At 43.5% G+C, this 26,344-nt stretch overlaps 1 protein-coding gene across 3 annotated transcripts in view; it reads left to right on the plus strand.

The window, feature by feature from the left end:
- AK5 (adenylate kinase 5) overlaps positions 1–26,344 on the plus strand; it is a 220,621-nt gene that overhangs the window by 43,185 nt on the left and 151,092 nt on the right. For all 3 annotated transcript variants that reach the window (XM_078156725.1, XM_020968537.2, XM_020968539.2), the window contains exon 6: positions 25,931–26,122. In XM_078156725.1, the coding sequence (XP_078012851.1) occupies positions 25,931–26,122 (192 nt within the window). The remainder of the gene's footprint in view (positions 1–25,930; positions 26,123–26,344) is intronic.

Raw genomic sequence — 26,344 nt, forward strand, 5'->3', positions numbered from 1 at the left:
CAGGACTTCTCAAAGATCTTTGGGTTCTTTCCTCCATTGTTTCTCGCTGTTTTATGAGGGGATCCTGCTCATTCTCCTCCACCATTGTTCTCCATAAATTGGTATAAACAAGTTTATATTTTAGTGTTGCCCTTGGTTACAAAAGTGCTGCTGGGTAAGTCAAGTGGCTGTTGATGAGTGTCTTTTGATTTCCTCCTCATGGAGCTGATTTACATCAGTTGAACTTCTGTATTGGCTGTCACTAGTATTGATTGATAGCCTTCCTATGTCCACCTCCAGTTTTTAATGTTGTTTAAAAATTTCAGGTTGGAGGGCTTCAATTGCACACCATGTCCTTTCCTAGCTCTTCTTTTCCTACCTTGGCTTGTTCGTTGTCTCTTCTCTGAGCCTACAAAGCTAGCTGGTCAGGGATGACTCTCACATCAGTAATAGATTACTTTCTGGCTAAGTTCCTACCAATGTCATTTTTTATGAGGCTGCTCAGTGCTTGCAATGTCTAGCACCTTCTGTTTCTTCTCTTAAAGAATGTATTATGCAGACATGAGGCTTCCTGTGTAGTTTAGCAGTCTTTAGCCTCCTTCTTGTCTTACTCCCAAACCACTTTTTCCAATATTTCTTTTGCCATTCTCTTATTTCACTTCAACTTTGCTTGGAAATTACCGAGTTCTGAAGCATACACTGATTTAATGTGAACGGTCTTATCAAGTTCTTTGTAGAACTTATCTACCTCTGCAGCAGTGTTGGTGCACAGGCTGCCACATCACCTTCATGATGTCCTGATCTTGAGCGCTGCAATAGGAGATGCCCAACATCCCAGGAAACACTGTCTCTTGTTGTGTTTGGATGTGCAATGAAGCCAATCCTGCAATTCCTTTGTTTACCACTCCAGAGAAAACCCGTGAGCCATTCATGGATTTTGCAGCAACTTCCTCCTTTTTCTGTTTTGTTTACATCAATAACATCGAGGTCGATGTAATTCAGTTCCTCCAGCATTATGCTCACTTTTGGGACTGAGAGCACCCATAGCTAAGCTGAGATTTGTGGCGGACTAAAATTGGGGTGGTTCTTAGTGTGCCACCTTTTTCTCCATTTGGCCACAAGTTCCAAAAGATGGGTTGTCCATTGGCAGCATCATTAGGAAACATTGCTGTCTAACGTGATGACCTTGAAGGATGTAGTCAATAGGGCACCAGATGTGTGATCACAAAGAACTGGATTCAAATCCTACCTCAGTCACTTGCTAGGTGTGTGGTTTTTGGCAAGTCACTCAACTTCTCTGGGCCTCACTTTCTTTATTTGTAAAATGGGAGTGTTTGGCTTGATGGCCTCTAAGACTCCTTCCAGCTCAAGATCCCATAACCCTATGAAAGGGATGACTGTTGTTTGGATAAATAAGGTCTAATATGTTTGCTAAAAGAACACCCTTCTTTGTATTCACATCACAAAAATGGAGGAGAGGTATTGTGACATACTGGATCTTGGAGTCAGAAAGGCCGGGGTTCAAGTCCTGCCTTGACATATACTGGCTTTATGACCTAGACAAGTCACTTAATCTCTCAGTGTCCCAGGGAACTCTTTAAGACTGTTACAGACAAGTTGCTGGTCCCCACTAGAACATGTGCGGAGTTCCCCATACCAGTCAGATTATAGGTTCCTATCAAGTAAATGTAGTGTCTTCCCTGGATTACTCTGTACAAATTGCCCTCTCAGTTTGTCTTCATGCTGACTACCCCATATCCAAGGAATTCTGCAGGTCCACGCTCCTCAAACTAGAACTGGTAAGCCCCCACTGGTATATTCACCTTAATAGTTACCCAAGTAACACACTGAGCCCAAAGCAATGGCTTTCCTAAAATGCCCTGGTATGGACAGTAACAACAAAACCTTAACCCACCTAGTACCAGATTCACCAACACCCAGTGTCAGTGGGGAATGGCTATGCCCAGAGAGAACATGGATAGAGAAACTTCCCCCGCTCCAGGGTCTGAAGTTTCTTCTCTCTCTGGAGTGTCCATTTCTGCTGAGCAAATATCTCCATTGGACTCACTGGGCTTGCTCTTTGCCAGAGCCCCAGTCGACTCCCTAGCTAGACTCTCTGGGCCTGGGCTCTGTCAGGTACCTGAGAATGGACTGCTCATCCTGCAGTCTCTCTATAAGAGGAGACCACTCAGGGTGAAAGCCACTCAAGACCGTCTCTTACTTACAGGCTGTGAATGGGGTTGCTCCAAGTCTGAGAGGGGTGACACCTTCATAACTCATTGCTTCTGTTCCCTGCCTCTTATATCCTATAATTTCATTGAGTTGGGAGATAGCAACTGATAGGAGTTGCCTGATCAACCCCTGCATTCTGGGGCATGTATATTTAATGTGTAAAGAGAGGGTTTGACCAGTTCCTCATCATCTCAAATGGGAAAGCATGTTTGTATGGTGAAATTGAGGCATCCATTAGATAAAAAATCTTTCTAAAAGTGGCATTGTTAAACATGGCTACAAATCATTGAGTGAAAAGGTATCACCTCCTTCCCCTGAAATCTTTTTTTAATCTTTAAGAATGTTCATGCAAACGGAATAAATAGTTGAGGAATGAATGAACAGACCAAATAACCTCTGCCCCAAGTGATTGAAGATCCATTCTCTCCTCCCTTTCTTCAGTCTCTATTATAATCCTCAAGCTGTTTCTCATGTCCGTTTGTCTATTGCTCCCACCTTTAATTGCCCAAATACATTTTCCTTGAAATATAGAATATAAAAATAGAAATTGAATAGAGGGGGGAAGTGCTCTATATGGAAACTTCAGTGTTTAGGAAGGGTTTTCTGCTTAGTCATACTAACTCTCTGGAATTTCCTAAAATAAGGAAACAATGAAGCCCTAAATTGATAAGCTAAAAATAATCTGTCTTGTTAGCAGCAATGTGACAACTGTGTCCTGCACCCCTAATAAACTGCCCTGTCTAAGGGAAGGCAGTAGCTGCCATATTTAATCCCAAGGGCTCTCAGGACTGTGAAGGATAATGAGGTACCAGCAGGAATCAGAATGAGGCCAGGTTTAGAGCAGCCTCCAATCCTTTCGAAGCCTCAGAAGATTACCTTTTGTAGCACTCAGAGGAGAAGCTAAACAGCCCTCTGAGGCTTCCTAACCAAATGATAGCAACAATAAAAATGATCTGGAATGCACAATTTGGGGAAATAAGGTGAAATTCAGGGCTGTGGCATTTTTGTAAAAATTACAGAATCATGGAATTCCAGAGTTAGAGGGGAGGTCAGTGACAATATAATGAAATCCAGACCCTTGAAAAGAATTCCTTCTGCCTACAGACAGCTGGGCACAGGGAGTGGGCTGAGTGTGCCCAGGCGTGCAGGCCACAGCCACTATATTCTTGCCAATGCTCAGCTCTTGACTAGGGGTCATCAAGCCTTTGCTTTGAGCCTTCCAGGGAGGGGGACCACACTGAGGCAGTCCCTTCCACCTGGGAAGGGCTCCAGTCAAAGCAATTCAACATGAAACATGGTGGGAAAACTTCGCTCTTTCAGATATCACATATACAAGGTATCATTAAATAGGTGATAATAATATTAATAATAGCTCACATTTACATGGCACTTTAAGGTTTGCAAAATGCTTTATTACTCTCATATAGGGAAAGTGAGGGAAACCAGAGGAACAAGCAGTGTGCCCCACTGATGACCACATAATGCCAAGGGACCTGGCTAGAGTAGGACTGAGGAAGGTCTACCCAGGCTGATGGGTAGACCTTGCCAAGTAGAGGGTCTGCTTGGACAAGGATCACATTGTATAGGACCAGAGGGTGTGAATTGGCCATGATCAGCATCACTGAAGGGAGGATCCATGTTGGTGAAGTCCCAGATTCATTAAAGTTTGAAGGTTTGAAAGGATGGACATACATGAATATGATTATGTTTGCATATCTACCCAGAACAGGGATCTAAGACTTCATCAACAACACAGATTCTGGCCTCTCTCTGCTTCCATAGAGGATCTTTTTGAGATTCCCAAGCCAACATCATCACTAGCATTTATACAGCACTTTAAATTTGCAAAGCACTTTATATACCTTATCTGTGAAGTAAGCACTACTATTAAACCCATTTTATAGACAAGGAAACTGAGGTTGAGAAGTTTAGTGTCTCTCGCCCAGGATCATACAGTAAATGTCTGAGGTAAGACTTGAACTAAGGTCTTCCTGACTCCAAGTCCAGTACTATATCGATTGTGCCACTGTATCTAACCTGGTTTTGATCTTCTCCAAGCTTAGCTAGTCTTTTAAAGATACACAGTCCACTCCCAGCTTAGTAGGAGCTTTACCAATATCTTGCCCACTAACTGTGGCTTTCTGCCCTCTCTCCCCTGAGGAGCTGAGGCTGAGCCTGGAGGCTCTATTCTGGGCACACTTCCCTTTTCTTCTTATACTCCCCCTTAGCCATCTCATCAACTTCCATGGGTTCAATTAGCATCTCTATGCAAATGAGTCTCACATCTACACATCCAGCACCAATCTTTCTCCTGAACTGTGGTCCAGCATCACCAATTGCCTATTGGAACCTTGGAACTGGTTGTCTTGCAGGCATTTCAAATGCTACATGTCCAAAATAGAAATTAATATCTTTCGTCTCTTCCAGACTTCCCTGGTACTGTCAAGGGTACTACTGTCATCCTTGACTCCTCAGCCTCACTCACACCACATACTCGACCAGTGGCCAAACCTTGTCTTCTCTTTCTCCATGACTCTTGGATGGGTTGCCGTTTGGCAACTCCTTCAGCTACTACTCTCATTCACGCCCTCAGCAATTTTGCCCAATTTACTGCAACAGCCTCCACGATTATTTCCTAGGTCTCTCTGCTTCCTCATCCATCTTCCCCACAGCTGCCAAAGGAATTTTCCTCAAGTGTAGGTCTTGCTGACCACTTCACCCCATCTCTTCCCCAATCCCCATGCCTCCAAGGACTCTCTATTGCTTCTAGAATCAATTACAAACTCTTCTTTGTGATTGAAGGCTCTTCGCAGCCTGGTCCCTCCCTATCTTTCCGCTCTTTCTACACATCCCCTCCCCTCTCACTGTGATCCAATCATACTGGCCAGCTTGCTGTTTGGAAGAGCAAAGGGGCTGGGGAAAAGATAACCGGGTCTGCTTTGGACATGTTGAGTTTGAGATGTCAAAATGTCAGACAGGCGGTTGTTGATGAAAGACTTTGAGGGAAGAAACTGGGCTAGATCCAAAGAAATGTGAGTCACATGCACAGAGATGATCATTGAAACCCCTACCGAGACACCAGGAAGAGAATATCGAGAGAAAAAAGGAGGGTCAGAATAGAGCTGGGGGCTGGGATATGGAAGATGAGCCACAATGGAGCCTGAGAAGGAGCGGTCCTACAGGTAGGAGGCGAATCAGGAGAAAGCAACATCCTGAAAACCCAGACTACTGAGAGTATCCAGGAGAGGGCAGGCGATGGCGCCCAGTGCAGCCAAAGAAGTCTCAGAGATGGAGAGGACTTGAATCCAGGCTTCCTGACACTGCTCTCCCTGGCATACTATGCTGTTTCTGCATCTGAGAATCCCTTCTTAAAAACCTTCTTTTCATCCTATTATCCCCTCAAGCTGCTTTCCACCCTCCCTTTCACAGTGACACTCCTGGAAAATGCCTTCTACACTGACTGCCTGCTTCTCTTCACCACAAACTCACTTCTCAGCCCTCTGCTCTCAATCCTACCCTAAAACTGTGCTGTCCAAGGTATCCAGGAATCTCTTCCTTACCAAAGCTGGGGGCGTTTTTCTCAGGTCTTGCCTCTCTGCAATACTTAAATCTATGGACTGATTTTTCTTCCCCATACCTTATCTCCTTTCTGGGCTTCATCTCACCAAGTCTCAGTCACCTTATTCCTTAGGACCACTTGTCTCTTGAGTTTTGCCTACATTTGGGATATAGAGAGCTGAGGCCATTACTTTTACTGTGGACTCCTGTCTTGGGCATTATACCTTGGGAACTTTGTGTTTCAACTGCTATTCTTTCTTCATTGTAGCTCCTCTTTATGACTTCTAATTTAGTACATGTATACATGTGCATATACGTCCTCTCTCCCCCATTTATTTTACTTTGAAGTCCTTGGATTAGATTTGCAAGACACTAAGCAAATACATTCTTACCAGCCTTCATTGAGTACATTCTATCCCTGGCTAGGAGTATGTCATTCCTACATTTTCTTTATTTAATGAAATGCTTTTCATTTAAAAATAATTGATTTTCTCTCCATCCCCATCCCCCACTGGTGGGGTGAGTGAAGAAAAACCAAGCCCTTATAACAAATACACAGTCATGCCAAACACATTCCCACATTGGTCATCTCTCCAGTCAAGAAGTGGGCAGCATGCTTCAGTGCTGGTCCTCTGGAATAGCAGTCAGGCAGGGTGCTAATCATTGTTCTTAAGTCTTTCAGAGTTTGTCCTTATAACATAGCTGTTATTGTATAAATTGTTCTTCTAGTTCTCCTCATTCCACCCTATATCAGTTCATACAAGTCTTCCCAGGTTTCACTGAAACCATTCCTTTAATCATTTTTTACATCACAGTAATACTCCATTACATCTATATGCAAATAATTTGTTCATCTTTTGCCAATTAATAGGAAATTTCCCATTCTTTGTTTCTACAAAAGAGCTTTTATAAATATTTTTGTACCTGTGGATCCTTTTCTCTTTCTGAAAAATATCTTTGGGATGTAGGCTAAGTAATAGCATTGCTGGGTCAAAAGGGTATGCGTAGTTTAGTGACTTTGGCGGCACAGTCCTAAATGCCTCTCCACAAAGGCTGGACCAATTCATAGCTCCATCAACAATTCCCTTCAGTGTGTTTTCTCCCCACAGACCTTCCAACATGTGCCATTTTCCTTTTTTGTCAATGTTGCCAATCTGATGAGTGTGAGGTGGAACCTCAGAGTTGCTTTAATTTGCATTTTTCTAATTATTATTGATTTGGAGAATTTTTTCATATGGCTATTCTTGGATTTTTTTTCCCTTGGAAAACTACCTGTTCATATCTTTTGACCATTTTAATCATTTTTACATTTTCTAGAAATCTAACCTCAATTTTGGGCACCATTTTGGCTAACTATTCACCTCCCAGATCAATTTTTCTCCTCGTGATACCTTGCCTTTAAAATGATGCTACCAGCCTCTGATTGAAGAAAAGGAGAGTGCATTAATATGCCTGAAAAGCTGTGTCCCTTCCTTCTTCCCCCATGCTCCTTAGTGCTCTGTGTCCTTCTTATGGCATTCATCACCTGCCTTCTATCATCATCCTTTGTCTACATCTTACCTCTTCCACAGTACTGAAGGCTCAAGACTGGGCACAGTGATCGCTCCCAACATAGAGCCTGGCCTATCCTAAAATCTTATCAAATATTTGTTGAGTTGAACTGAATTCCTCAATACTCCCTGAATATCACCTTGAGAATAAAACTATTTTGTTACAAAGTTAGGGTCTTTTTTTGGGGGGGGGTATTTTTCATAAAAAATATTGACCAAAAAATTCTAACTGGGGCTAAAACCAATGACAGAATAATTTGTTAAAATAATTTGTTTGCCCAACTTCACAAAGGCTACGCAAATGTGAAGCTTTCTTATCATGTTGTCATTATTATAGCAAGTAAGAAGAATGGATAAAGTTTTGGACTTGGAGTTAGAAGACTAGGGTTCAAGATACCATCTCAGACATTTAGCAGACTATGGTCAAGGTTCAGATCCTTCCTGAACCTCAGGCCATCCCTGAGGCCATACATTGAGACAGTTTGTGATTTTCATTGATGTGAAAAGTTCACAGTCAGGATAATACCATGGGCTCGACATATAGATGTATCTCAAAGGTCATCTGTGTAGTGGATAGAAAGCTGGCTTTGAAGCAGAAGACCTGAGTTCAAATCCCACATGATACAAACTGGATGTATGACCCAGGGCAGAGGGGTCTGGGCAATTCTGTAAAATTGCAACTTGCTATGAAGTTGCCAACCTACATTAGTAGAAATCCCACCTCCAGGCCTTTTTCTTTTATCTCTGTCCATTGTCTTCTCCTGAGGCAGGCCACCTGCTCTCCCTCATATCCACTCTGTGATTGGTTGGCCTCCTTTTCTGGTCCAAATGTCTTTGATGACCCCCACCAGCTACTAGGGCCTCCTACCCATGGGTACCCCATGGCTGGATTCTATGTGTGGTATGTGACTATCTATGTACATTAAAGCTTACTGAGGACAGGAATAGTTTTGATTTGAGCTCCATTTCCTCAGGGCTTAAAGTAGTATAGGGTGTGTTCAGGGAAGACTAGTACCTCTGGTATGAGAGCTTCTGAGACCTTTTCAGGACTGCTTTCCACTTTTTGTGTCTACTGTTCCACCTAATTCTCACCTGTGGCTCCAAGAAGCTGTATCATGTGCAGCAGCCATACCCCAGTAAGCCATTTTGGCAGATGGCCTAAACCAGGTTGAGGGTAACCAAGGGATGTCAAACCCATCAGTGAGTTAGGGAGTATCTACCCCAAGCATACGAAGACTTCCTCTGGTGGAACATGCACATGAGAACAGTTTGTTCCAAAGGCCAGAAGGTGGCTGAAGAAGGTGCTGTGGAGTGGTTAGAGCTTGGTTAGACATCAAAGACACCAAGGTCATCCACTCTCGAGCTATCACTTGACTCTGTCCTGTCACTGGACTATGATAACTCTGGAAGAAAGAATGAGGTCAACAACTTCGTGCAAGTCTGCCTCACTTAAATCCAATTTACACACAAGTCAAAAGACATCACCCACACCATTGTACCATTTTTGTCTATCTCAAAGTCCTGTGGCAATAGACAAGTGATGAAGCAGCAGGTGCAGATATACTGGGAGCTGTAGTCACAACCCTGCACACAGGTGGCTCAGGCCATCGGGTCATCTTCTTACTGGAAGCAGCAGTGGAATTTGGCAGCCCCCTGGGTGTCTGAACAGCCTTTTAAAGACCACATTGCTCACCTCCTGGTGTGAGGACAGGGCTAGAAAAAGTGTCCTAAAAATTGTCTGCTTACCCAACCCATGCCTGATTACTGCAGCAAGCCGGGATCCCACCCAGTAGTCAAAACACACCAAAAAAAAATGTACAAAAACTTCTGCAAAGATGATTCAACACCAAGAAAACACAGATGCTCCATCAGCCAGCACCACACCATCCATATGTGGAACCATCAGTTACAGAAAATGGAGAAGTTTTTAATGCAGTAGATAAGTTCACTTACCCTAGCAGTACTTTCCAGGGATGTCCACGTACATGATGAGGTTGACACACACATTGCCAGAGCTAGCTCAGTGTTTGGGAAGCTCTGAAGGAAAGTGTGGGACAAAAGAGGCATTAGACTGCCTCCCAAACTGGTCTATAGAGCTGTTGTGCAGACTTCATGTATCTATGACTGTGAAACCTGGACAGTCTACCAGCGCCATGCCAGGAAACTGAATCACTGCCATTTGGATTATCTTAGGAAGATTCTGAAGATCACCTGGAAGGATTAGGTACTAGACACTGAGGTCCCTTCTCAAGCTGAACTGCCAAGCATTCAAATTCTACTGCAGAGATCAGAAACTCTGATGGACTGGCCAGGTTGTTTGAATGCCAAACATATGCTTGCCAGAAAGACTATTTTATGGAGAACTCACATAGAGCAAGTGCTCACATGGTGGTCAAAAAAAGCAATGCAAGAACACTCTCAAGGTGTCTCTGAAGAACTTTAGAGAGGGCGAAGCCAAGATGGCAGAGTAAAAGCAGTGACTTGCTTGAGCTCTCCCCTAAACCCCTCCAAATACTCATAAAAAATGGCTCTAAACAAATTCTGAAGCAGCAGAACCCACAAAAAGACAGAGTGAAACAAATTTCCAGCCCAAGACAACCTGGATGGTTGATCGGAAAGGCATATTGTGCCAGGCTGGGAGTGCAGCACAGTGTGGCATGGGCATGCAGGCCGCAGCGAACCTGGAGCAGGCCTCAGAGGACTGAATCTCGGGCAGCCGTGGAGGTTTCCAGACTCCTCAATCAACAAATGCCAAAGACAACTTAAAAGGTCACTGGGAAAAGTCTCTTTCTGCAGTGCTGAGACAGGAAGGCAGGGTCTCAGCTCCATTCCCCAAGAGCGTGGCCCCATGGGGCAGCTGCTTCCCAAGCTTCTGGCCCATAGACTGAGGTGGAATCCAGTGGCTGATCAGAGAGGTATTGCAGGGATCTCTTGCTTTGCCCGTGTTTGGATCTGTGTCACAGTTCTGGGTGGCGGTGCTGGGGTGAGGAGGAGTGCTGGCATGGTGGAGCTTGTAGTGTCTGTAGAGAGGAACCCCTCCTCACAGTTACAGGACAGAAAGGAGTACTTGTAGTCACAGGCCAGGAAAGGAGTAAGTATCTCGCCCCTTATCATACCTACAGTTACGTACATAACTGAAGATTTACAGGTCCCTACAAGTATCTCTGAAAACAGCTGTACAAACCCCCAAAGCTTGGGAGAGTACATTCTCCACCTTGGAAGCAGATTCATGCCTTGACAAAGAGTTTAAAACTCAAGTACTTGGCCAGGATCATGAACAAGCAGCGCAAAAAGAGTCAGACTATATTATCTTACTTTGGTGACAAAGAAGATCAAAATATACAACCAGATGAAGACAACAAAGTCAAAGCTTCTATGTCCAAAGCCTCCAAGAAAATATGAATCAGTCCCAGGCCTTGGAAGAACTCAAAAGGGATCTTGAGAAGCAAGGAAGGGAAGTAGAGGAAAAAGTGCAAAGAGAAATGAGAATGATGCAAGAAAATCACGAAAAACAAGTCAACAGCTTGCTAAAGGAGACCCAAAAAAATACTGAAGAAAATAACACCTTAAAAAATAGCCTAACCCAAATGATGAAAGAGATCCAAAAAGCCAATGAGGAGAAAAATGCCCTAAAATGATAAATTGGCCAAATGGAAAAGTAAGTCCAAAAGCTTACTGAAGAAAATACTTCCTTAAAAATTAGAATAGAGCGATTGGAAGCTAGTGACTTTATGAGAAATCAAGACACTGTAAAACAAATCCAACAGAATGAAAAATTAGAAAACAATGTGAAATATCTCATTGGAAAAACAGCTGACCTGGAAAATAGATCCAGGAGAGAGAATTTAAAAATTATTGGACTATCTGAAAGCCATGATCAAAAAAAGAGCCTAGACATCATCTTTCAAGAAATTATCAAGGAAAACTGCCCTGATATATTAGAACCAGAGGACAAAATAGAAATTGAAAGAATCCACAGATCTCCTCCTGAAAGAGATCCCCAAAGGAAAATTCCTAGGAATATTATAGCCAAATTCCAGAGTTCCCAGGTCAAGGAGAAAATATTACAAGCTGCCAGAAGGAAACAATTCAAGTACTGTGGAAACACAATCAGGATAACACAAGATTTAGCAGCTTCTACATTAAAGGACCGCAGGGCATGGAATATAATATTCCAGAGGGCAAAGGACATAGGATTACAACCAAGAATCACCTACCCAACAAAACTGAGTATAATCCTTTAGGGGGGAAAATGGTAATTCAGTGAAATAGAGGACTTTCAAGCATTCTTGATGAAAAGACCAGAACTGAATAGAAAATTTGACTTTCAAATACAGGACTCAAGTGAAACATGAAGAGGTAAACAGGAAAGAGAAATCATATGAGACTTATTAAGGTTGAACTGTTTACATTCCTGCATGGAAAGATGATATTTATAACTGTTGAGACCATTGTCAGTATTAGGGTAGTTGAAGGGGAAAAATTATATGTATGTATATGTAGATAGATAGATGGAGGGCACAGGGTGAGCTGAAGATTAAGGAGTCATATGTGGAGAATAAAATTAAGGGATGAGAGAGGATTATACTAGGAGAAGAAGAAAGCGAGAGGTAAATTATCTCACAAAAAAAAAAACCAGAAAAGAAAAGTCTCTTACAGTAGAGGGGAAAAGAGGGAAGGTGAGAGGGAATGAGTGAATCTTATTCTCATAGGATTTGGCTTAAGGAGGGAATAACATACACATTCAATTGGGTATGGAAATCTGTCTTACCCTACAGGAAAATAGGGGAAGAAGGGGACAAGAGAGCAGGGGGATGATAGAGAGGAGGGCAGATTGGGAAAGGGGGTAATCAGAAGTAAATACTTCTAAGGAGGGACAGGGTCAAAAGAAAGAATAGAATAAATGGGAGGGCAGGAAAGGATTAAGGGAAATAGAGTTAGTTTTTCACATGTCTACTATGGAAGTGTTTTGCATAACTGCACATGTACAACCTATATTGAGTTGCTTGCCTTTTCAATGAGGGTGGGTGGGGAGGGAGGAAGAGAGAAAATTTGAAACCTAAAGTTTCAAAAACAGATGTTTAAAAAAATGTTTTCACAAGCTACTGGGAAATAAGAAATACAGGAAATGGGGTACAGAAGTCTATCCTGCCCTACAGGAAAATAAAAGGGGAAGGGGATAAGAGAAGGGGGTAGAGATAGAAGAGAGGACAGAGTAGGGGAAGGGATATTCAGAATGCATGCCATCTTGGGGTGGGGGGAGGGGTGAGATGGGGTGAAAATTTGAAACTCAAAAACTTGTGGAAGTGAATGTTGAAAACTAAAAATAAATAAATTTATATTTTAAAAAAAGAACTTCAGAATTGATTGTGTGACATGGAAGACTGCCTAGCATGTCATACCCATATCAGAGAAGGTGCCGTGTTCTATTGAGCAAAGCAGAATTGAAACAGCTCAAAAGAAATGTGAGATGTGCAGTTTTATAGAATCCACCCCAAATGTTCACATAGACTATTTGTGCCCGACCTGCGGTAGAACATTCCAGGGTCATCTTGGTCTGATCAGCTACAGCTGGACGCACTGTACTTGACTCTAACATAATGATGTCACTTTGGTCCTCTTTGAGAACAAAGAACAACCACCACCAGTACTTGTCATATATTAAGCACTTAATGAAGGTTTGTTGGTTGACTAACTGATTGTTCTTTCATGTCACTTACCACACATCATCTGCTGTGGCCAACTCATCTCTATCATGCGTTTCATTATCTTGCCTCCCATTTTGATTCTTCTTGGATTGCGGCACTTCCTACTGTACAGCCATATAGAGACAGCATTACCTGGAGAATCTTGGTGATGATCCAAGATTGGGTCTTTGTCATGTGGGACAGCTTGGGACCAGAGTGCAGGCATCTGTACCATCGACAACCCACTCATAACTACTCCTGCCTCTCAGGAAGCACCCAGTGCAATGGAAAGTGGTCTAGGTCTGGAGCATGGCATCTGCCCCTTCCTTCCTGTTGAGCCTTGGCCACCTTTCTGGTCCTCATTTCTCTCTTCCATGAAATGGGAGCATTGGAATAAATGGCCTTGAAGGTCCCTTTCCAACTCTAGAGTGCTGTGCTCTTCCAGGATGAGTTGGGTGCTCCAATGAATGACTGGAGTCAACCTGAGAGTGTGCTAGGTCATGGCTAGTTTAGAAACGGTTTGGACTCTTGTTCCTTCAGTGGATTAACAGCATTAATTGAATGAATCTCCTTGGACACAGATACCAAGGTCAAGTTGAGAGGATGAGTGACAAACTTAGGGATGTGTGGACAGAGCTACGATAAACATGAGTCCGCATTTAAACGTGCAGCCTCCCAGACTCCACCGCAAGCAAGAGATCTGTAGGTCAAATAAAAATATGACCGTAGCCTTAAAAAAAGAGTTTTCTGTCACCAATCTGCCAGCTCTTTGTGTATTAATGCCAGGTAAAAATTTTCCCAATGGCATTCGTTGCTTCTTCCTCTTTTTCACTGAGTAAATTGGTTCTCCGCATGTTCATAGGACAGGCACACAATTTCTCACTTGTTTTGTATTCCCATAGCACCACTTGGCATTTCACATACCCTGGAATTACATTTTCCTCCTAGAAGTACTTTTTAAAGATCCAGCTACACGTCTGGAGCATTTTAAAAGCAAGGTTCTGTGATTTTCTTGGAGTACAGAGGGTGTGTTTCCATGGGAAAGTCAGTGTTCTAAAAGAAGGTATTCTGGAAGAAGGCATATGGCTCTCTCGGAAAGAAATCCTTTATCTAAGGTTCTAAGGCCAAAGGGCTTGATGTTTCCCCCTTGCCCCTATTCACATAGTGCACACTTTGGGTCAGATTTGTCTTTGTGCCAAGCAATGCTGTTCGAAGGAGAATTTTCCTTTTTCCAAGTCACAAGTTTCATGCTGAGCTCACCACCTAGGCTGGGGGTCAGGGCACAGCAGGCATGGCATATCAGACTTGCAGATGGCACAAAGATAGAGTAACAGCTGACACAGTAGAGGATCAAAATTGGGATCCAGAAAAATGTCCCAAAATTGGGCTGGGTGAATGGGCTGGATTGAATAAGATGACACTGAATAGGAATAAATGTAAAGTCCTAACATTAGGCCCCCAAAGTAAACACTAGTTAAGGATAAAGGAGATTTAGCTAAATCACACTTCACATGGAGCCTAGTATGGTACTGGCAAGAGGCAGGAAGCAAAGCTAAAGGTAAAAGTGTGCTCCCTCCCTCCTCTGGTTTCCACCTTTGGAATATGGGCATCGCTGGTCAAGTTGAACATGGCCACCCTGTCTCCTCCCACTGAGCAATTCCTATGACCTACTTAGGGCCCTCAACTGCGCCCTTTCAGGGAGCTTTTTTTTGGGCATATGTAAGAGGAGGGGGTGCTAGGGGATGCCACAGTGCACAGAGAGCTGAGCCTGAAGTCAAGAAGACTCATTTTCCTGAGTTCAAATCCAGGCTCAGACACTTACTAGCTGTGTGACTCTGGGCAAGCCACTTAACCCTGTTGGCCTTAGTTTCCTCATCTGTAAAATGAGCTGTAAAAGAAATGGCAAACCACTCTGGTATCTTTGCCAAAAAAACCCCAATTGAGGTCACAAAGAGTCAGACACGACTGAAATGACTGAACAACAGCAATGACTATAAATCTAGGGTTTTATGATTCTAAATTACAGAGAAATAGAATGGAAGGAAAACCTTCTCAAAAATTAGAGCACTCCTGAAGTGGAAAACACCATCTTGGGAAGTAGCAGGTTTCCCCTTGATGGAAGACTAAAGAAAGGCTGCCCGGCCACATGTTGGGTGCTACTTCCAGGAGGATTTCTGTTCTGGTGCAGGGGGGGACTGGAGGGTGCCAAGGTTCCTTCCAACCCAGCCGTCCTATGGCTCTGTGATTCTGAGAAGGGAACCCCCAGCGCACTGAGCGAGGGCTATTATGAGCCTTCATGTGAACATCTCAGTAGCCATTTTAAATCTAGCCCAAGGGCTCTTTGTTTTCTTTGGTCTCTTCCACAAACATCAAATAAACTGAACTGGACACAGCTAAGCCATTCATTTATCTCCATTTTAGTCACTGATAACACCCACTGCAGTCTAATGAATCATGTGTTAATCCCCACTGATTGATCATGAATAATCTGTCTCAATCCATGCAAAAGCCAGGCGGAACAGTTCATCATTTGTCTCACAGCCAGGTTTTATTTCATTGCCTCTTCCTGCCTTTTCCCTCAGTAACCAATTCTCCTCAAGCTCAGAAAATTCTTGGCTTTCATTTAAAATTTGTTTACGCAATAGTGGCTTCAGGTGGACCTTTTGACTAAGAAAGAAAACATAATTCAGTTCAACAAGCCCCTACTAGGCTGGATGTACTCTGTTAGATGCCGGAGAAGCCCAGCCAGTGGAAGGAGGTGGTGTTCTCCTGGGAGCAGGGGAAGGGAGGAAGGCACCATGTATGCAGACGGATTCCCTACAAGACAATTCACAGTAATTTTGAAAAAAGCACTTACAGCTGAGAGGATGACAGAAGACTTTTTGTCCCTAGAGAACAAAGCCCACTTCTAAGGAGTCTGAAGTTACAAAAAGGCAGGTATAGGAACGCTAAAAAGGAAAAAAAAAACAGTAAAGGTATGCTGAAGTGGAATGGGCTGGCTCAGTTGTTAAGGACTTCTTCACTGGAGATGTCCAAGAAAAGCCTGAATGTCCTCTTGTCAGGTGTATCATAGTGAGGACCCTTTCAGGCATGGATTGGACTCTGGGGGTCGCTGAGATCCCTTCCACCTTGAAGCTTCTGTGATTCTTCCCCCTACAGTGGCACCGATTCATGCAAGGGCATCCTTAAAATATAAACATTTTCCTTCATGTGAACATCTCGGTAGGATCTCATTCATGGCCCTCTTATTCAGATTCATCTACTAGTGAGAGTAATTTCTGTTTTTGCTTCTTTCTAATTCTTTATAGTACTTGACTTCCTATTATCGCTCCTGTCTATTCCCAGATTTCCCCATCTAGAATAGCTGTATTCACCCTTCTTTTCTTCATAAAGAATAAGGCAATCAAAAGCACCGGGAAGGAGGATGGGAATGAAAGGAATTTGTATCCTGAGGCAATGAAAACAGTCTGCTCCTCACCCAAAGGCAAGAATAACATTTTGAATACAAAATCCACCTGGTAAAGGACCAAAAGAAAGTCAATACCTCAGCCCATTTATCATATTCAGTTGTTGGAGAATTAGTCGAAGTGGGAGCCAATGCCATGTAAACAGAACAACTGATTGATCTCATTTCCCATCCTTCTTTCATTCATCCATTCATTCATTTCTTCTTTCACTCAGCAAATATTTGTTAAATCTAAGGAAAGACATGTCTGTAGCCACTCCCTTGTCTCCTCGGTCTCACCACGACAGCAATACCCATGAAATGTGTAACAACAAGTGTTTGCCTGATGATTTTGCTTGTCATCATTCTCTGTTCATAAGACTATTAGGGGAAAAAAAAACAATCTTCAACAACCTCCTGGAGCTGTCTCATTTCCGGGTTATTACTTCTTCGGCGCTGGAAGCAATAGGTAGAAAAACATTTGCTGCTGGCATCCTTTCCAGTTCAATTTTACCTCCACCCCCACCCCCACCCCCACCTCCACTCTTTTCACTCATTTCTAAGAGTTCAGGAATGTATTCACAAGTAGACTGTCTCAGAGGTGAGATTCCCCAGAACTGGAATCTTCTAAAAGTGGTCTCCAGCTGTAACCCAAGGCAGAGTAGAACAATCATGGCAAAGTTCCATCATTTTATTGTTTCCAGCTCTGGCTTGGAATTCTCAGTGGCTCTGTGTTTCTACCCCTGAAGTCCTCAAGATGTCTGGCATTCAAGGCTTTCTGCATCTGGCCTGAACTAATCCTTGTAATCTCTAGCCTTTCTAACTGATTGGCATCCCCTCTGGCTGGAATGCATCTCATCCCTCCCATGTTCACACTTAACCAAAATCCTGACTCTCCCCACTTGGCTCAGAGGTCACAGGAATGAAGCGTCCTTTGTCTAAGTCATTTCACATCCATGTTGTACCCCTCAAATGTCATGTTATGCATGCTCTGTGCTATCACATACTATATTTATTTCAGTCACGCAAAATTTCAGAACCTTAGTTGTTGTCTCTAGTGGGCTCAACAACCATCCACGTGGATGACTTCCCCAGTCTAGATATTTACACACACACACACACACACACACACACACACACGCACACGCACCCCTTCTAAGCTCCAGACTCTTACCTTCTGCTGGATAGCCTTGTCAATAAGTCAGTAAACATTCACTGAGTGCATACTCTGTGCCAGGCACTGTGCTAAGTGAGCACCAGGGATACCTCCCTGGATGTCTCATAGGCACTTCATTCTCTGCTTGTCCAAAATGGAACCCATGATCTTCCCCCCAAAACCCGCCCCCCTTCCTAATTTCCCTGCTAATTTTAAGGGTTTCATCATCATTCCTGCCACTTAAGGTCTCTACTTAAGAATCATCCTTGCCTCTCTTCCCCCCTCCCATCCAACTGATAGCCATGTTTTATCCATTCTACCCGCACAGTTTCCATATCCATCCACTTCTCTCTACTCCCCCAGCTGCCTTTCTAAGGTCTAGTACTGCTGAATCTCCTTCCTTTACATTTTTTCACTAGTTTCTTTGAAATTCTTGGCCTTTTGTTCTTCTGACTGAATCTGATAAAATTTCATAGCGGTAAATGTGAAGACTTGTCCTGGGTACAAAAAATCAACTTCACGAGTAGACGAAGGGGTTGGCACTTGTTCTGAAAACAATCTGCATGTTTTAGTGGACCGCAGGCTCAGTAGGAGTCTCCAGTGCAATATGGTAGATTAAACAAGTCAAGGTGACCTTGGGCTGCATTCAAAGAGTTACAGTTTCCAGGGCCGGGAAGGGGATAATCCCTTCCTATACTATCCCTATATGCTGCCCTTGTCAGAGTGTGGACTAGCACATTCCGTTCTGGTTAGTCCAGTTATAAAGGACATTGATAAGATGAAGAGTCTACTTGAAATTGAGCATGGACAAGAGATAAGTCAGGGGCACATGAATGCTGCCTTCAAGTGTTTGAAATGCAGTCATATGGAAAAGGGAAGCAATATGTTCTGCTTCTACCTAGAGGACAGAACCAACAGGAAAAGGAATTACAAAGAGAAAAACCAGATAAAATTAGAGCTGTCCAAGAAGAGGATAGGCTGCTTTGAGAGGGAGGGGCTTCCCTCACCTGGGAGGGCTTCTGGCAGAAGCAGGGAATCTCCAATGGGTAACGCTTTGGTACATAGGTGGGATTAGTAGACCCTGAAAAGCCCCTTTGCTCTCAAATTCTGTAATGTCCCCCACCTCACTCTTATCATCTACAAAAGGAGATGGCTGGATTGAAAGATCCCTAAGGGCATGGAATAATGACTTCTGACAGCTTACTTAATGTTTTACCTCTCCCAAGTCTGTTTGCATTTCATCATGGGGCAGCAATCTTTGGCAAAAGAATGAATCTGTAATGATGAAATGTAAGGCACTACTCTGGGGAGAGCTATTTGTGGATAAGCACAGCCATGATTAGGGTTCTGGAATTCTTCAAATCACACTACTGAGGCTTAAGCTTTTTGTAATGGGTTCTTGGGAAGAATTCTTAGCTCTTCATTAACACTGAATATGGTAACAATTCCAAATCAGTCTCTTCCTATAAATTCCTTCTCCCTCACATTAGCCCTGTTGTGGTAGAATAATTGAGCTGGACCCTTATCACAGAATGTCTTTTTCTTTGGCACATGCTTGCATGTCTCTGGACACTCTCCAGCTTCCCAGTACCCATTCTAAAATGTGCCCAGAAATGAACATAATGCTCCCAAGATGGTCTGACCAGTACAGATTGAGCAGTGCCATCCTGCACTTTTGTTAGTTCCCTCTCAGATGGCATGAGCCAAAGCTCCTTCAGAGGAGGGCAACCATGATGTCAAGGGGAATTCCAGGACCAGTTCTTAAGATCTTAGAGTTGGAAGGAACCACAGAGGCCATGCATTCCAACTTATGGGAAGGAAGGAAGGAAGGAAGGAAAGAAGAATTTTCTAATTGCCTGCCCTGTGCCAAACTCTGGGAGTATAGATAGAAAAGTATGGTGGTCCTTCACTGGGCAGTGAGGGTGCTGCCTTCCAGAGTCAGCAATCGATGTTTCTTTTGGTGGTGGCACCCTGAAGAAAGTGCTGGAGTTGGAGTCAAGAAGATCTGAGTTCAAATCCCACCTCATCAACTTGCTATGTGACCCTGGACTAGTCACTTAACCTCAGTTTCCTCATCTGTAAAAATGGGGATAATGAGAGCACTTTCCTCACAAGGTTTGTTGTGAAGATCGGATGAGTTGCCGTAGGTGAAGCATTTGGTGCGCCCAAGGCACTCTATCAGTGCTAGCCGTTATTGTTAAAGGAAGCCAGGTGCTCTCTTGCCGTCTTCTTAATTATGTGAGGTTAGGGCCATGTTGTTATTCCAGCCTAAAACTGTTTTCTTTGGTAGAGAAAATGAAAGCAAAATAGAGCTGAGTAAATTCTGTGGTCTCTGTTGTCCATTTTCATCATCTCATCTGCCCTGAGCACTGATTCTATCCCTTCTTGATCATTAATTCAATTCAATAAGCATTTATTAAACACCTAGTGTGTGCCAGATAGCATGGTATTACTATACTACAGATATAGAGAACTGGCCTCAGTGTGAGGAAGAGGTTGAACTCTCACCTTTGACCCATCCTGGCTATGTGACCCTGTGCAAACCTCTCAGGGCCCCCAGCTAACTCTCCAAGTTGCCATGCAATGCCAGCCCATGTTGAGAAGGAATGTCTTTATTGGGAGTTCTCTCTACCAATGAAATCACAGGTCCCACCCAGAAAAATGTGCCAGCCATGGTGCTGGGTGAGGGGAACGCATGCCTACCTTCAAGGAGCTAAGAGGGCCATGGCATTGTTGGGGAATTGCCACCACTGTGCCTCTTTCGTCCCCGAGGTATGCCCTTTACAGATCCAGTTTGGACAGGGAGCTCTTTTGTGCATGTGGATGCTGGTCCTCACTTGGTCTATGGGAATTGGTGCCCAGGTGCTAGCAGAGCCCAGCCCAAAGTGCTCTTCAGGAAGCTCTGTACAAGCCCCATCCCCACCCTTTGAGTCCTGTACCCCAGAGGGTCTTTCCCTTGGTCTCCTGTAGAATCCCTCCCCATTCCTGGGCCCTGGAGGCAGTGACCATGCTGGGGGAGAGAAGAGGTAGGAAGACTTCTTGGAGGGTTGAGGGGAGGGGAGCACCTTCTTGATCAATGGAGATTATTTTGTGCTTTGTGAACGGAAGGGGGAGACACAGAGGGACCGGGAAAGAGAAAGTCTCATTGGGCACAAGATAGACGCCTGATCCATAGGCTACTCCAGGGGACGAAGCAGACTGGGATGGGATGGGCTCGAGGCCAAAGCTGGTATCCAGAAGCCCAGTTCATTGTTGGTGTAATTGTTGTGTTAATTTGGGAATATGAACAGTGATCTTGCATGGACCTGGAGTAGAGGCCTCGGAGGCCCCTTCTGAGAATCAGTGTGTGGAGGACCCTTTTGGGCTTCAGCCAGACCTGCCATTCATCCCCATTCAGACCTGATGGGGGTGGTCCCATGGCTATGCAGATGGAGCACCTAAGGAGGGATCACTTTCTGCCAGATGTCCAGTCAAATGGAATCAGGTGACAGTACAGGAGAAGGGGTCCCCTACTGCTTCCTCTACCTGTAGAGAATTAAAGCATCATTAATTTCCTTTCCTTTAGAAAAAAGCATTCCTGAGTAAGTAACATTTTTCTCAGTCCTTTGGCCTGGACCTGTGATTCCATGACTGTAGATGGTCAGCCAGCTCTGTGGTGAGGAAGTTCCTTTACATGGAGGTCAGAGCTTGTTCTATACCTTACAGTCCTGGGCCACTTGGGCATGTGTCTGAGGTGAGACTTGAGCCCAGGCCACTATGACTCCACGTCCTGTTCTCTAGCCCCTCTGCATGCAGCCTAGCCAACAGAATTTCTAAACAACTGCAGGGTTCTCCACCAGCATGCTCATCCCAGGGGAGTCTGGTTCTAGCTCAGCTTTTACTGTGAGGAATCCTATTAATTAGTACATTTGCCTTGCGGTACAAAGGGCTCTTGGAGTGCAGAGAGCAGGAGCAGGAATGAAGCCAGCTCATCAAATGCTGTGACTGTAAAAAATGTCCATGATCAGTCTCCTTGTGACAACGAGCTGCCAAAGCATCAGTGAGAAGCCCCCTTGCTTTCATCAGTGAGGTGGAAAGCAAATGTTGAATTTTGGAGCATAATGAAAAGACAATTTTAAAGTTCAGGATTTAATAGCTTTCATCAAAGATAAAGAAGGCAATGCAAAAAACTACTAAAAATTATATCTAAGAAATTCATTTATATAGAATGTATATATAGATATATAGATTAGAGAGAGAAAGAGAGGAGAGACAGAGACAGAGATCTGCATAGAGAGAATTTATATATAGAAATGAACGGTGGTCTCAGGCTACATTAAATACGTGTATTCCCAGGCCTGGTCAGAATCACTCCATAGTTACCTCTCCCTCTACAATTCAGCAAACATGGATTGAGCCCCCACTATGGGCCAGCTACTGGGGATGCGAAGTAGGTCCTGATTGTAAAAAGCTTCCCTGCTGCGGATTAAGTATACACCTGCAAGCTAATGGGGAAGATGGTGAGAACTTCTACACCTGTGGGAATCAGGAAAGTCTTTGGAACCACCCAATGGAGATGAGGAGAAACATAAGGATTCTGACAAGGGAAAATGAGGACTGAGTTCATTCTAGAAATTCAAAGACAGTTTTTGCAAATATCCAGAGGCATGTAGAGTGTGGGAAGAGGGGGAACACGAGATAAGGACGGGAAAGTAGGTTAGAGGCAGACCACAAGGGGGTCTTCTAGTTGAGAAGAGGAGTTTGCATTTCCTCCTGGAGGCAAAAGGGAGCTGGCTTTTGGACATGCAAACAGCATATCCTGTTTGCAAGGCAAACCTGTGCCTTGGGCAAACTATTGGGGACGTTTTGACAAGGTCAGATTAGGAGAGGGAGAGAAAACCTAAGCAGAAAGATTCATTGGGATTATAGGAGCCTCCGTTTCAAGGCAGTAGGACCACAGATATCATCAACGTCCTCATTTAAGAGAGGAGGAAGCAGGTGCAGAGAAGTGAGATAAAAGATGCAGAGCCCTTTGCAAACCCTGAAGCTCCATCTAAATGCTATCATTGATTATCATCACTGTTATTATTGCCCAAAGTACCACAGAGACGAGGATTAGAACTCAGGCGTCATATATGCCACAACCATCCTCCATTCCATTGCTCCCCACCCCTCAGTCTGGTTCTGCTACCTGGTTCAGCTGAGAGGAGATGACTTCAGAATTAGGATTCACGGCCAGGTCAGTGAAGAGAGAGGGATGAATGGGAGGCAGACTTGGCCAAGGATCCAGTTTGATGGGGAGTCAAGAAGGACTCCCAGTTCCTGAGCCTACGGGACAGAATGTGACCTCAGAAGCCAAAGTGATTTAGTACAACCTGTACCTGGGCATGTGGACCCACCCCTCTACAAAGTGAGGTCTGTGGCACAAAGAAAGGTTAGGAACCCCTGCCTTATGCTGAGGCAGAGACAAAGGAATTCGGATTGTTACAAAGAGCAACATAATTTTTTAAAATACCAAGTTGTTTGATTGTCCAGAACGCTCATTATAAGCATTGAAATGCTATCCCATGTGGCTCACTACTGCTCCCTGTATGTTTTAGTTCAGAAGCTATTTATCTTATAGCAGTCAGATGGGGAAGAGTGTAGATGCTGGACCTAGACTCAGGAAGACCTGAGTTCAAATATGGCCTCAGCTGTGTGACCCTGGGCAAGTCACTTCACCTGTCTGCCTCAGTTTCCTCATCTGTAAAATGGAGATAATAATAGCACCTAGCTCCCAAGATTATTGAGGGGATCAAATGGGCTAATCTAAGTAAAGCCCTTTGTGAACCTTTTTCAGAAGCTCCATGTTATTAGCTGTTTAAATTCAACATTTATTAGAACCTACTATGTGACAGGTGAGAAGGAGTATAATGGATAGGAAACCAGACAGGAGGCCCCGGTTTCACATCTTGATTACGACGTGCTCTCTGTGCCCCAGGAAGCTCTCTAAGACCATACATTTCTTTGTTTAATTTAACTCATTTCAATTCCAAGCCTTTCTCAACCCTCGTAACAAATACGCATCATCAAGCAAAGCCAATTCTCCCACTGGTCGTGCCGCAAACTGTGTATCTCGGACAGCGTCATCCGCCTCTTTGGCCGGAAGGGGGCAGGGGCGGGGGCGGGGTGGCACCATGTTTCATCTTCAGTCTCCCAGACTGTTGTTTTCTCATTCAAAGCTGTTGATGTTATTGTATGACTTCCGCTCCTGCTTCTGCCTCAACCTCTACAGGCTTTCTTAGTTTCCTCTGAGACTGCCCATTTCATCGTTTCTTATGGCATAATAATATTCCATTACTATATGCCATTAATTGATTAGCCCTTCTCCCATAGATGGGCACCCTCTTAGTCTCTAGTTTGGCTTTGCTATGAAAAGCTGCTGTGAATATTTTTGTACATTTGACTTTTTTTAGTGACTTTGGGGACATTGTTTCCAACGGCTTTCCAGAACGGCTGGCTCAATTCACATCTCTATCAACAATGCATTGATGTCTTTATTTTCCCACAGCCCCTCCAACATTTGTCATTTCCTCTTTTTATCATTGTCGTCAACCCAATGATAGATGGTGGAAACCCAAAATTGTTTTAATTTGCAACTTTCTAGAGATTGATTATTTGGAATGTTTTTGTTCGCGTAACTGGTGATAGCTTGGATTTCTTCTTTTGGCAAACTGCCTGTCTGTATCCTTTGACCATTTATCAAATGCAGAATAGTTCTTATTCTTATAAATTTGAATCAATTCTTTTTATATCTTGAAAATGAGACCTTTCCCAAAGAGCAGAGAATTTTTCCCAATTAACTGTTTCCCTTCTAATTTTAGCTACATTGGTTTTGTTCATTCAAAAGCTTTTTAACTTTATGCGCTCAAAATTGCCCTTTTTATCTTCTGTGATTCTCTCTGTCTCTTATCTAGCCTTAGGCTCTTCCTCTCCTGACAGATCCAAAAGGAAATTTCTTCATTATTCCTCTAGTTTATTGAGGATGTGACCTTTCAATGTCTAAGTCATACATACAAGTGGAGTCAATCCTGGCACATGGTATAAGATATTGACCAAAATGTAATTTCTGCCAGATTGCTTTCCAATTTTCCCAGCAGTTTTTGTCGAATAATGAGTTTTTACCTCTAGTAACTTGAGTCTTTGAGTTTTTCGAACACTAGGCTTCTAGGTTTGTTTGTTTCTATGTATTGTGTACCTAATGTGTTCTACTCATCAATATCTATTTTTTAACCAGCACCAAGTCATTTAGACAATTACTGCATTGTAGCACAGTTTTACATCTGGTACCATCAGGCCCCCTTTTTTCCCACTTTTTTCATTACTTTTTTGAGATTCTTGACCATTTGTTTTTCCTGATGAATTTTATTACCTTTTTTTTTAGCTCTACAGTAATCCTTCAGTATGTTGATTGGTATGGAATTAAATAAAGTTAGGTAGTATTGCCTTGTTTACTATGTTGGTTCAGGCTATCCATGAGCAATTAATATTTTTGCAGTTATTTAGGTCTGTATTACCTCAAAGAGTGTTTTGTAGTTGTGTTCATATAGTTCTATGTTTCTTGATAAGTAGACTTCTAAATATTTCATACATTTTGTACTTATTTTAAGTGGAATTTTCTATCTCTTCCTGTTGGGTTTTGTTGGTATAAATATATATATGATATATAAATATGTTTGTATGTATGTATGTATATAGACATATACAGAAGTTCCTAATACACAGTAAGCACTCAATAAATGTTTGTTGAGTGACTGACAAATAGCATTCTCTCTCACCCTGGTGCTCTTGCACTGGCTGCCCCCTATGCCTGGGATGCACTCCCTCCTCATGTAGAATTTCTGGCTTCTTCAAAATTTAACTCAAATGCCTCCTCCTACGTGGGGCCTTCCTTCAATCAAAAGTTGCTTTTTATTGACTTCTACTTAGCGTTACAGCGTCTGCACACAGTAGGCACTTGATACATGCTTGTTGACTTGAGTATTGACTGACTCATCTGAACACATGCTGCTTCCCTATTGCATAGAGCAGTGCCTGGTATATTGTAAGTGCTTAATAAATGTTTGTTGATCAGCAGATTCTCACAGGCCATTTCATAGCTAAACTCTGTGCCCTGACACATGCTGAGTGTTCTGCATTCAGTAGCTGTTTAATAAGTGTCTGTTGTTGAATCAGCCTGAAAGCTCAGCTGAGAAGCTGTGAGTTCTGGAGAGTTCAGAGTGTTTCCCGGATGAAACCCTCTAAGGAGTCCCGAGTGGTGCGCACTGGCTTGCCTAAGACCTGCTGTTGTTGCCCCTTTCCACAGATCTGCCCCCCAGACTTGGTCATCTTCCTGGCTTGCACTAGCCAGCGGCTCAAGGAGAGGCTGCTGAAGAGGGCGGAGCAGCAGGGCAGGCCTGACGACAACGTGAAAGCCACCCAGAGAAGGCTCGCCAACTTCAAGCAGAACGCCTCACCCTTGATCAAATATTTCCAGGAGAAGGGGCTCATCATGACGGTAAGTGCCTCACAATGAGGACCGGTGAGCCAAAAGTTGTGTTCGGAGGGTCCGGCGTCCTTGGGCTCTGGAATCCCTTTGTTTAAAGTGGTCTGTCTTATCCACAGCCAGTCGAGTGGCCAAGGCCAACGCTGAGTTGTCTGGCCTGACTGGTCATTACAAGTAGATGATGAGGAAAGACACTTTCTGTGTTAAGTGCACCAGTTAATAAGCGCCTGCTGT

Source organism: Phascolarctos cinereus, unplaced genomic scaffold, assembly GCF_003287225.1.
Source record: "Phascolarctos cinereus isolate Bilbo 61053 unplaced genomic scaffold, phaCin_HiC Scaffold_5;HRSCAF=322, whole genome shotgun sequence".
Taxonomy (NCBI): domain Eukaryota; kingdom Metazoa; phylum Chordata; class Mammalia; order Diprotodontia; family Phascolarctidae; genus Phascolarctos; species Phascolarctos cinereus.